The sequence below is a fragment of the Prorops nasuta genome, unplaced genomic scaffold (assembly GCF_024137725.1).
Source record: "Prorops nasuta isolate Cenicafe-Biocafe unplaced genomic scaffold, Cenicafe_Pnas_1.2 PNAS00025, whole genome shotgun sequence".
Taxonomy (NCBI): Eukaryota; Metazoa; Arthropoda; class Insecta; order Hymenoptera; family Bethylidae; genus Prorops; species Prorops nasuta.
In genome coordinates, this window is record NW_027116822.1 from 581,307 (window position 1) to 594,906 (window position 13,600).

General features: G+C 34.9%; 1 protein-coding gene across 3 annotated transcripts in view; it reads right to left on the reverse strand.

Annotated features, from left to right (window-relative positions):
- LOC136782280 (hairy/enhancer-of-split related with YRPW motif protein 1-like) overlaps nt 1–13,600 on the reverse strand; it is a 30,121-nt gene that overhangs the window by 11,026 nt on the left and 5,495 nt on the right. For 2 of the 3 annotated variants that reach the window (XM_066741600.1, XM_066741602.1), the window contains exon 2: nt 6,081–6,210. In XM_066741600.1, the coding sequence (XP_066597697.1) occupies nt 6,081–6,210 (130 nt within the window). Of the gene's footprint in view, nt 1–1,701; nt 1,852–6,080; nt 6,211–13,600 lie in introns of those variants that run through there. The other variant, XM_066741603.1, reaches the window with a different exon arrangement.

Consider the following 13,600-nt stretch of genomic DNA (forward strand, 5'->3'; position numbering starts at 1 on the left):
AAAGGAGTATTAATAATAATTAAGGGATTATTAATCTCGGGTATTTGTTAAAAGAGGTGCTACTTTAGAATAAGTTGATCCTTATATATATATATATATATATATAAATATTTTAAAAAAAGAAATCAATTTGAAAAAATAATTTAAAGACAATAGGTAATAAAATGACATTTGATGGAAATATGAAAATAAAATAGTATTTTTAGATTGTTTTACAATTATTATATAATATTTCTGCATTATTTATTTAATTATAAACGAGGATTGTGTTTATTTTAAATTCAAATCATGTCTGACTAGTACAGTCTGAATCCACTGCGTGAACTACCTTAAAAAGTTCAAGAGCGTCGTACAATTTGTTTTTTTATTTCATAAAAAGAACTCCACGACTATTATAAAGGAATGCTTGATATGCACAGTATTGTGCTTACTTTCTCTCGACCCAAAAACTTCGCAATAATTATTTGCAAGTGTTATCAATCTTCTCTCATATTTTAAGAAAAAAGGCCAATAAAAAGAATTGGTGGAAAAACGAGCGCTTTTCTAAGTCTGCAATTGCTATATGTTAAAAGGGTTAAAGGAACTATTTCTTTTCTCAAGGACCTTAATTGAGTGTTCTACGTCTTTCGTTATAGTGATCCACAACAACACGACAATGTAAACAGCATGGTAAAGTAATCCAAGCGATGAAGTAGAATCAGTCACGACCTTTTATAATTTAGATCAGCGTAAACACTGTCTCGTCGCTGAGATATTCCAGGATGATCTAATCTCCGTTTGAGCGTGAAAATTTATTTCCAAGTATTAAAATTCCAAAGCTAAAAATTGTTTTCTCTCGTATTACAAAATACAGAAAAAAATTTTGGAAATAAAAAACATCTTCGAAAGATTATATACCAATCAGAATAAAACGTTGAAGAACGGAACGATCTCGACGGATGCTGAGTTTGGTTTCAGTTACCAAGCATTCCGTGAGATGTCTCTAAGATCGCAACTGATGGGAATCACGATGCGCAACACGTGCGAAAACGGAAATACACGAGATGACACATGTAGCAAAACGAGCAGCGCTGTCGAGCGTCGCGACGCTCTATTGCACACACTTATACACACAGACTCATCGTTCTCTTTAAACAAGGAGAACCTGAGTGAAAACAATGCATAATTCATCGATCTATCTATCAGTCACTTCTCTATAGTCACAGCAATGTTCTAGCATCCTAATAAAGGCAGCAAAGCTGACTGAATAAATGTATTTTCTATTAATACAGCTTTTAGGTTAAAATACAAATGTGGAGGATTCGGAATAGATTTGTACACAAAAACACTTTTGCATCAGCACTATCCTATGGCACGTACAATAATATTTATAACTATTCGCTGACTGTGCAATCTTTGAAGCTATCGATCACACTATCTTTGATGGAACATATATATTTATATACATATATGTAAACTTGTGTATCTCTATTCAGCAAAGAAGACGTGCTACATAAAACTAATTTTACAGATAATTTTTCCATTAACCAGCAACAATTAAAATCTGGAAACGAAAGCAAAGTTGACAGGCAGTGTCGCACAGGGTCAAGCGTGACAGTCACACGTAAGGCAAGAAACGTGAGCCATTGCAGGATTTCTGAGATAAAACGGTTATGTAATTAAATATCAAGTGCAAACGTGACCTATCATTTTCATTATTACCTCGCATTGTTCTTCCTTCTCACGAAATACGGTCATTAATACTCGGCCCGTTACAATTTAATGATCGTACCACTGGGAAATCGGAGTTGTGGCTCTTCAGGGTGGTACGATGGAATATTTCGAGAGCAGCGCGCCATCTGTGCTGGCGTGACGTCTTTCTGGTCACGTTACTCGTTTCCCCGAGCATCGGAGCCTCTATCGAATTATGGAAATGTTCGACCGTAATTCGCTCGTCCCCCCCCCCCCCCCCCCATTCTGCTGCTTTCGAAACGGATTCAAGTGGCGCCACCGTACAGTGATCGGCCAGAACCGACACTCGTGATTCGAATTATTTCAGCACGCACGTGTGCTTCCTAGGAAAATAGCCAACCCATTGCAATCAGACCGTAGAGCACTCCTCCTAATACCAAACACATCGCTTTTTCACCAACTCTTTTGGCAAACTGAGCAAAATGTACTTCTGAAAATTGTTGACAAAATGTTTAATCTTTTTCCTTCATAATCTTTATATTGCATTTTTTCTATTTCTCCAACTGCCAACTAGTTACTTCGCAACGAGTATATAAATATACTCGCACGAGTTTATTTTCATATCAATGACACTGAAATCGTTCTAAGGATTATTCAGTATTTTTCCTCGTTTGTGTACCACTGTGGCATATACTGTAATTTCTGTTACCGAGTCGTCATAAATTTTCCGCACTATCTACTCGGGTTCTCTTAATTTTCGTCTTTTATCCAATTGAGATTTTAATCGAATTTTAGAGATACTCGTGTGTCGATTGATTTTTATGATTTTTTTTATAGGTGTATCGTTATGAGGGGGGGGGGAAGGAGGAGGGGTGGTTATTCATACGTGTTTTCGAGGATTATTTTTGAAGCAGCGTCAATGACATCCTCGTCCTCGACGTTTCCCATGAGTCATCGATGCGTGATTCTCGCGCGGATCACGTTTAGACTCGCGCGGAGTCCAGGCACGCGTAACGCTGTCTTTTTCTACTTGCGCGCGCCTGCGAGAAATTTCGTGTCGAACGGCACGATCTCCCAATGGAAATACCACAGCGACTGGATTCTCGGTCAGGGCTGTGATTCAGGGCTATCCTGACGAGCTCCCGCGTCACCAACAGGAAAATCAAGGGCTACTAGAAATTCACGAATTCTTCCCACAATTTAATATTCACGATAACATATATTCACTGATATCTCAGCTTTTTCCTTATATCCATTATTATTGTTTTTTTTTTTCATGAAATACCGCAAAATTTTGTCAACGTACAACTTTCTAAATGAACGAATTCATTTTCGTTCTACCTTGTGTTGGCGAATCAAAAACGTCACTATGTAGAAAAAACATTGAAAACGAAAGTGGAGATTTTTCGTATCTCGAGGTTTCACTGAAAGAGCGAGTCTGATTAGACAAAAAATGTCCAAAGTGTTGGTCAAGTGAAATTTTTAAAGCGAAAGTTCTGTGCTGTAACGATGACAAGGTTAAATATTAACAGTGTCTTTCGTTATGGTAGAACTGTGAATAAGAATTGTAATACTTGAATGGTTTAAATAAAATAGAAAGTATAATATAATTGATATTCTAATTTCTATAATTTTATTTTCAGTGGAAATGGAAGGAAGACTAGTTTTGTGTCATTAATAATCTTGAGTAACACGGAAGCATTAGATCGCAATCACTTATTCATAAACAAGTTGTAAAAGTAGCAGTAGCATACAACTGGCTATAATTAGACAAGACATTTCTACGACCTATAGAATTGTTCCTGAACATCACAGCATCTCGAAAGGACAAACAGTCACGTTTAGAATAAGTTAATTCAGTAGAGAAAACCAATAAACTACGGCCTACTATGATAGTTCAACAGGAAAATATTAATAATAGCTGAAAAACAAACTACAATTATTTAACAAACGATAAAAAATCTGAGAGGATTACTGTTTGAAAAATGTTTCTCAATATAAAAAAAAATAATAGTAATTTACGATAGGGAAATCAATTGACTGAATTGCTTTGTACTTAGATATTGTGTATTGCTTCACAAATACTAGAAAATATCTGCATTTGTTAGGAAGAGAACGTTTTGTCCAGTATGACTTTTATAAAGCACTTTGTTCAGTCATCACCAACTATATTATTTATTTTTCCTCTATTGTGTGACATTACTCGACATTAATTTTTCTAAACTGATGGATTTCTACACTTTGCTACTGGTCTCTTCGAACTAAAAATCACTCTTGAGCTAAACATAAAAAATGTATATAGTATAATATTGGTTTAGTGTATAATAACATGGAAATAAAAAAATGAAATAATAAATTCTGTTAAATTCTTTACGTTTTGATATAAGATAAATATTGAAGAGATCGTAACACTTTAAATTATATCCACGTGCAATAACTAAAAAATAAACGTGATAGGACTTATCACGTTTCATTTTGGTGTTCAGCGAGGTCAATCGAGCAGTTTTTACATATATTAAAAAGAAAACATTTAAAAGTGTCGTATAAAAAAAAAATGAATCTCGAGAGACGATTCTTCCAAAGAAAAAATGTTTTTTCTTCATAAACCATGAATCATACATTTATTTCATTGACTTAAATATTACTATATTTTTTGAATCTACCTCTTCACATGCTTCTAGAAAAAATTTTGCTAAAAATCCAAATATTAAGCAACTAAAGTTTACCACGAGACAAGCAATATGCCAAGTTTCGCACATAGTGAGTTACTACGAATCCTATTTCAAAGCTAAAAACAATCCATTTTATAAATAGTTGGCGTTGACAGTGCGCCTATGAGACACGTCTACCATTAGTAATCAGCATATTATTTTTGATCCACCCAAAAGGTCAACTGTCTAAAATTAAATGAACAACTAGAAAAATAGATATTAATGCTAAGCAGAGATCGAGGTTGCAAAATCGACTAAGTGAAACTTTAAGTTATAGTCGAGCTATGCCTGATTTCTGTGTTAAATAGTTGATTATCGATCGAAATTACAGAGTGCTATGTATATAGGTTAGGTGAAAATGGAACATGTGCTGAAAACGTAGGTATATAAATGTGTGCGGTGCTATTGTTGAGAGTCGTAGAGGAACAGTGTCTGTGACACGTGTGCGACACGTGTGCTACCTGTCCTCGAATCACGAAGGCGACTTCAGAATTGGTTTTGCTCGATTGCTGTAGGAAAAAGAAGAACGAATCGCTAATAAACTCCTTCGAGCTCTACATCCTTCGCTATAATTTTTTTTTCTACAACCTGGAAAAAATGCAAAATATCTGCAAAAACTTGGTCACTCTCATTTTTACCAAGAATTCAAAATCGCATCGTTTAGATACTTTTAAATCTGTCGTTTATCATTGTCAAAGAGCAGTGTAGAATAAAAAGCACTATTTTTATTTCAAGACCAACTATTTCCAGGAGCTTTGTAATTCAAAACTATGAAATATCACGTTTGTATCTCCAAAGCATTTAATCACAAAGCTTTGTCAGTTTTTTCAAGCACTATACTTTGCATTTAAAAAAAATCTGTATTATATATACACTGACAACTTTTCCATGTTTATATTCGAAAGGAAACAAATTCTATTTTTATTTCAAGACCAACTATTTCCAGTAGCTTTGTAATAAAAAACTATTAAATTTCGCGTTCGTATCTCCAAAGCATTTAATCACAAAGCTCTTTCAGTTTTTTTAAGCACAGTAGTTTGAATTTCAAAAATTTCTCTGTTATCGAGAACCATTCCAAGTTTATATTCGAGAAGATGAATGGTTGTAAGAACAATTTTTCTCCACTGTTTAATCCGGCTTTGGATCAGGTTATTTCTTTATTTAAAGCTCCCCTCGCATATTTCATTTTGGACACGCAGATCCTGCCCCGTGACGGTGTCACAATCTGCGACGCCGACGATTTTCGAGCGACGTGACTGTCATTGGCTCTCTCGTTCATTGCGTCATCATTGATTCGACAAGGCGGAAAACCTTTCTCCGACGTGGCCTAGATAATCGGGCGAGCACGATTCGGATGGCAAACGTCTTATCGACTCGAGCCAAAAATCCACTCTTTTTTCTTTCCACTTAATTTTAACAAATTACCTCAACAAATGAAAACTAAAAAATGCAGAACAAAACCTACGTTAAAATTTCCTTGTCACAGACTCCTACTATTTTCCTACCCACGTACGTCTACGTTATAAACTAATACACGATAAAGAACACTATATTCACTTGTGTGTCTGATCCATAACACGTGTTACCTACTGTCGAGTCACAATTACTAGTTAAAAAGTCATTAACAGCTTCAGCTGTTTTTTCTTCTGACATTTAGAGTGGACATAAATCTATATAGTTAAATCTTGAATAACTGACCCTGGAGACCTTCTTCTTCGTGTACACCTCATCATCCTCCGAGGCAGTGGTAAAGTTGAGATTTCCTTCGCAATAACTCGCACCAATGCCCATCCTGTAGATCTCGTCCTTGCAGGATCTGCCATCCAGGCTGGAAGAAAGTAATAAATTATTATCAATAACGTCGAGAGGAAATATTTATCGAAACACGACGATTTTAGAAATTAGATATAGAAAAATCATTGAATCATTTTATTGGATTCCTCTGTATATTTGGTACTGCGGAGAAATAAGAAAAGGCAATACACACTGGATCGAGTGCAACAATGTTTCTCTCTTGCCATCGATTTTTCATATAAATGTAACTGCCAGCACCTCATCACCCCCCCCCCCCCCCCCCCCAAAATAACGTCTGTCATTTTTCACGTGTACCTGCCCTCTCAGTCAATAACCCTGAGCGTCCTCTGTCTTGTTGTTATAGATTTTTTGCTAGAAATAGAGCGGACAGAAAAAGCAAGCTCGTAGCATTATTGATAAGAGCAGCAATGTCGGCGTAGCCTGTAAAATTTATAGCCAACGTCGTTCCGTAACAAAGCTTTAACAAACTTTAACCTCGGATCTTTGTACACATGCTTGGTATCACGTGTACCGAGAACAAAGTTGCTCGTAATATCGACAATTACAAAGATATTGATTATAATCATAAAGTCTCATTGGTAGTTGTGTCTTAACGATTAATTAAAAGATGCAACAATTTTTTAAACTACAAAAATTCTATTTTTTGATTTTATAGTGTATTCTTGCCAAAACTAGAGCTTCCACATAATTGTACTTGCAATGCTCAAAATAAAACAGACTGTATTTAGTCACTTAATATAGGTAACGAAGATGAACTTAACTTACTATATAATTACAAGACATACTTAATAGTTATTTTGGTTTATTGCAGCGTTTATTAGTTTACAGACTCTATTTTTCATGAAATTAAATTAATTGTACTATAGTTTATGTTATCTTCTAGAGGGTAATTAGAGCATTGGAAGAAATTTGGCAAATATTATTTCATAATGTCATCGGGATGCTTTCCAAACAGTTTGGCATTGTGGTAATGCTGAAAGGAAAGAACATAGATAATAGTTAGAAGAATAATTTTTGCAAATTTGTACTAATCTTGCTAGAATGCGAAATGATCACCTGTAGAATCTTCGAAACACTCCCAATGAGTTTCTTAATAATGCCATAGAACGGTATCTTGGCCGCTACAGAATTTGGGTCACGTTGCTCTTCGGCATTTGCCATGCTGTTACTCGCAATCATGATACTTCCCAGGACGACGAACAAAAACAAAAAAATTGATTGTCTCATGATTGATTTATTTTGTTAATTCCCCGTTGTTTAGAAAACAATGCCTCTTTTAAAACTAGTGCATCTCTATTTATACAATTTTGGGATATTAAAAATTCTATAATGATGAAGAAAACGCAATAAATTTTATATACTCCTTCGTAACAAATTTTATCAGTCACGTAAGTACAATTTCGTGCGAGAAATATCTGAATATTCTTTTTATTTATAACGCATTATTTTTGTTCAATATATACTTATCCGTCATCGTGAGAACAAACGCAAGGAACGTTTATACATCGAGACTCGTCGAATTCTTCGCGATAGTTGGCTGCTTTTTTTAAAATTATAATCTCACGTACGTATGCAATTATTCATGTGGTGAAGTCTATAATTAATCATTCATTACTTTTGCAAGATAATCTCGCGTCGAAGCGTGCTTATTGACAGGTGTTAATTTTACCACTTGGCTTTTTCTCTCGACCAGAATTACATGGGGCTGCAGGTGGATGACATTTTCTAGAATTCGAGCTATTCCTTTTTTCTATATAGTTTTACAATTCTGCTTTGCAAATGAATTAAAATATCGACGAATTTTGATTAAACGAGAGAAACACTCAGGTGAAAGTTTTCGTGAGTTTCGAATGGATTGCAATTGGCATGGGAGTGCTAGTCTCGTCCTTGATCGACCTTTCTGCCCACCACGAGCATCCTTCTTCGCCATTCACTTTCTTATTGCAACAGAGTTGCACTGGCTTCACGCACGTGCGAGAGGTAGGCGCACGTTTAGACGTTTGCTACTCACTCGCGAACAGCTGTCCAGCAGTATACGAGATGAGCCCATAACTCATTCTAAAAACTGTCGCAATACTCGACATCTCGTACATTTACAATTTCTAGCTGTATATTATTTCAAATCTTATTTATATAGATAAAACTACAATTTAACCTTAAAACTATTTTCCTAACCAATTTCAATAAATTACTACCTCGCAAGATTTTAAAATTATTGATCTCGTCATCGAATAAAAATAATCATCAATCTTGTATAAATAAATTTACGAAACAAGTAGTACAAATCAATAATATTTTAAGATGGCTCTGCAATGTTATTGTTAAACTACTTGTTTATAGATTCTCTACGTGATGCATCGTATAAACTTGTAAATTTTAATATTCAATACGATTTATTTCTTAATAAGAACCTACTAGTATTTCTCTAATTACTATTTTCGTATGAGAATAAAGAAAATAGTAAAATATTCGCAGAGGTTAGAAAGCAGCGAAGCAATAAGCCACAAGGTCGAAAGTGTGAAATTTTACGCCGCTGCGTTATACACGTAAGGTGTTAAAAAGATATTTTCGAGAAGGAATGATTGTTATAGGTATAGGCGTGAGATAAGCAACAATAAGAGTCGCTGCATACGTGAGAGAGAATAAAAATTGAGTATCCTGGCGTGTCACGTGTGGGTAGACGTGTGAAAGTGAGCGCATGCAAAACGACCCAAGGTCGACGAAGGACGCCGCGATTCCGCTTCGTTTGCTCGACACAATCATTCTTATCGATATTCCAAACCGAGTCAGCGACTCCATCAATGACGTCACCAAAGTTTTCAGACCCTCCATTTGCGTTTAATGGACGTAGGGATCTATAATCGACTCTTTAGAGCTGATAAAACTCGGAGCATGGCCTCCAGAGAAATTTATGGGAGCTTTGAATTTTTATAAATATTTTTATTACACTGATTGGAAAATCGAGTAGTGTCACTGGTACCAACTGCACTTTCCGCGACACGTGTACGACCATAAATAGGAATTGTGTGCAAGCTCTTATAATTTTATTGGTCACATGACTCTTGCCTCAGTGTATGCATACTATTCATAATCCGATCGATTGCGCGTCAAGTGGTAAGTAGAGAGTTATATTTACACGTGTGCACTTCAGCCTGGGTCAGCAGGTGCGTTTCTGAACCACGAAATACCAGCTGGAGTGGATCAGTCACATTTTTAACTATTCCTTCACCCATTTTTCTTTTTTTTTCAAGAAACTTTCGTAAATTGTGATTAGGTAATATTTGTAATTAGTGGTAACAATGATAATTTACAAAATTATAGTCAGACAAGACACGTAGTGAAAATGTGGACATTTTTCTTTATCTGTGTTTATCGAGCATTAGTCGACCAATTATTGTTCTTGGCATGCTATTCCATTTATCCACACATACAATATTTTGCTGGACAAGCTAGTATTTGTTGACACGTGTCGGAAACAATTGAGCAGGATAATCAACCAAAAATAACTGAGACCTTGAACTATAATTTACACTTTTTTCTCCTACACAATCTGAATGACATAGGTGCAATAAACAATCGAGTTGTTCATTGTTGTTAATTTCTTTGTTTCTTAGAATAATATTTCTCTTGTGACACGTATTTATAGTTATAAATAAGAGAGGCAAATGTGTTATGTTAGTCAATAAACCGTAAATCGTAAACTCAGCGATAATCCGATTAAATACATTTTTTCACATGAAATTTCATAAACGCTTTTCATCTTTCGCTTCCTGCCTGATCACGTATAGGATCGATTATTTCTGAAATTTTTGTCGTTTTTCGCTAACACTGGTTAACATGATTTTTTACTTCACAAGACTCTTCGTGTACCATCGAATATATCAATTTTCCTTAAAAAATAACATTTTCCATTCAATGATAGGGTTTTAACACCCAAGGTCACCACCTCGATTTGGCACGCGTCATTGACTCAAGCAAATTTTATTTACCTGATCAGATTATAAAATGAACTCAGGTGTTTAGGAATTACGCATGAAACGAATAATTATAGAAATGTTCACCTCTTTATCGTCTAATTCATCCTCGAAACGCTTCAACGAACAATTTTTCCACCTCCCTTTACTTTACACCCTCTCAATAATCCAAAAACAAATAATAAAATAAAAAATACTTAAATTAATTATCGATACCCACAAGAATTTCCAACGTTGTAAAAAAGAATCTCGAACAACTTTCACTGCACTATTTAATACTAACCAAACACTAATAAAATAAATCTACAAAGAGAATCAAAGAAAAAAATAAACAAACATCCTACAGGTTTATTAATCAACAAAATAATGACAGATTGGGTAGATAGGATCTATATATATATATCAAACAAGATTTCAGTCCTCGTAAGAAAATAATTATTTGCACAGAAATGGAATAAAAAACTGATCATGCAGGTACGAAAGTACCTATTTGTAGATTTCTAAGCGGCGCTTAAATAATTCCTTTCACTATATATATATATATACAACTATAAATACAGTAATGTCGAACGGGGTGTCGAGTTTCCACTATATATAGTAATGCAGGATACATTGGTCATTATTTATGAGAGCTATATGATCGTTTATAAAGGGATTAGGCTGATATAAATGGACGAGTGAGAATCGATGTAAAAGGAGGAGAACACAGAGTGATCGGATGGTAAAATTGTGACACGTTGTTGGAGGGTGTTTGTTACATCGCAGCAGCAGCTGGTGATAAATCATTCACGCTCTCGTAAGTTTCGTGTGTGTGTGCTGCATTCATTAGGCCTCTTTCTTGGATATGTAACGTCCTGCAACGTCACCGCGACATATCTGCACATACGTGTGCAATGGCGAATAAAGTAGTGGGGTAGCTCGTTATCCTGGTGGGGGCAAGAGTCACGTTGCACGACACGCGCCAGCCGATGTAGGTTAGTATTTTTACGCCTGCGACCCGGTATACACAAATACAACACAGCAAAACAATACTCTGCGTGCTTTTCCTATTTTTAAAACGATGCTTTTACCCTCTTTCCCTTCTTTCGCGTCCTCTTGGCCAAAAATCATAATGGCTGACTCGTCATTTGCATATATCACTTGATGGAATGTAAAATTTATTTTTTCAATGAATTGGAGTCTTGTCGAAATTTCATGCAATTAGATATTATGTTTTTTTATATATTTCCATCGGTTAATTCAGTTTTGTCCAGTAGGTAATTGTACAGATTGAACAAATATCGAAGAAAATGTTAAAAATGATCGTTTAAAGTTTTTCTGAAAATATTCTATGGTATATATATATATGTACAGTGCAGTAGGATATAATATCTGGACACGTGCCCACTTTGAGCCAATATCTAATCAGAGAGCAATATCGAGAGACACAACTGAAAATACGACTGGGCAATCGTATATAGATAATAGATCAGTTTCTGCCAGTAGAATAGTTATTTGACCTCATGGCATATTTTACAGTATAAATTGTCTTATATACAGTTTCTTCCATTAAATTTATTCCCCTAGGAATTAATTATTTCAGTACTGATTTTAATCTATTAATTAATTTCAGTAGAATAAAATTAAAATGAATAATACACATAAACATTGAGAGCAGTGATCGATTATCGAATTTCAATTCAAGGTTCGATCTGCAGAAATATTCAAAATGGGGTCGAGTTGGCCAAAATTAACCACTCGGACCACTCTATTTTTGAAATTATGAAATATGTAGGACCAACTGAATCGCATAGTAATTCAATCTCTATAAATCCCACAAATTTTGGACGAACCTATGGCAATGCTGAGAGTTCTTGATAAAACCTAAAAAATAAAATTTCTCTGTACCACAGAAAAGAAAAAATAATTGTAGCTTATATATCTACATTTGTGTTACTGCAGGTATAAGGTATATGCTCATTTTGAACGATTAAAGCAAATTGCTTTTTACGATAGTCACTCCAAGAGGAATAATTAAACTTAATCAATTTACACAGAACTCTACTTACAGATATCTTTATGCGAGTAAATACCACTCGAGCATAACTACGAATTTATTCGTACGTACAGCGTTATCAATGGGCAAATATAAATAATTACACTTTAATGCCGAAGCTTAGAAATATTAAATTATCCGTAAGAAGAATTTTATTTCAATATTGTTTCATCGGGTCTTAAACTGATTTGGGAAACGTGTGCATGGTGTGAATAAACGCGAGAGCAGCTGCTTTATCGATGGAAAAGGATTTCGAGTCCATTTGTGGAACACACGCGCATACCAGCGATGGTACACACTCCTACGAGCCCGATTGCTGGCTTACGATGTGCGAGATAGTGGATTCGACTGGCTCACGCACGGTGGAAAATTTTGACGATAAAATCGTACGTGCCGCGATAAGAATCCGGCGAGAGCCAGTGCAATGCTGACGTTTCGTTTCTTTTCTTTTAGGGCCTCTTCCTCGAGAGAAATAAATCAAGCATCAACCACTTAATTTTATACCTGATTCTTCGTTTACGATAAGCACACTCACCCTCTCTTCAGCATGGCTTATATATATATATATATATATATATGTATATACGTCAAACTCAATAATCGAGAGGCCTTGGGATATTTCGTTTATTGTCAGGATAAGGTTATATAATATATATACATGTAGGTTCTAAAAAAAACATTTTATTATTACGCGAAAATATAATAGCTTACTGCTATACCTGATAAGAACCAATTTTTTGCTGAAAAATCAACAACAAAGCTGTAGACTGAATCGAGTCTGTAAATTCTAACGACGAATCAGATAGTTGAGAAAATCTTGTGACTCTCTGTTGATTTCGTTATTTCGTTATCTGTCGAGTGCTTTGACTCTGCTTTTGAATAAATATGAAAATACCAGGCAGTATTGCATCTTTTGTGTTTTAGTTATTTGAGAATGGAGTTTTTTTTAGTAATTTGATTAGTTTCATTTGTCTTTTGGAATTAATTGGATCTTGTCTTTTCTCTCGAGGGAAATCATTTTTGTAACGTAAATAAAATTATGGAAAATATTATTATTTCGTGTCTTTTATAGTAGAAGGAGTATGTTTGCGTGGGTGTGATTTAAATCGTTTTGTTTTGGACGATGTGTAGGTTTTCTTAATTTTTAACAGGAGGCAGAATTTTGTCTTCTAAATAATGTTCGATTTTTGAGATAAATAGTGGACAGTGCGAATACGACATAATATTTGGTCGCCACGTTGTGCAAATGCGTGGCCAATGGAAATTAAGCCAATTGATAAAGTGTATACTATAAAAATAGCAGAGGCCAATGACATCAATGAATTTTTGCGGGTCTATTGACCTTCCACTCCTTCTAAATCTTTCTCGCTAAAATTCATTTGAATATTTTCATT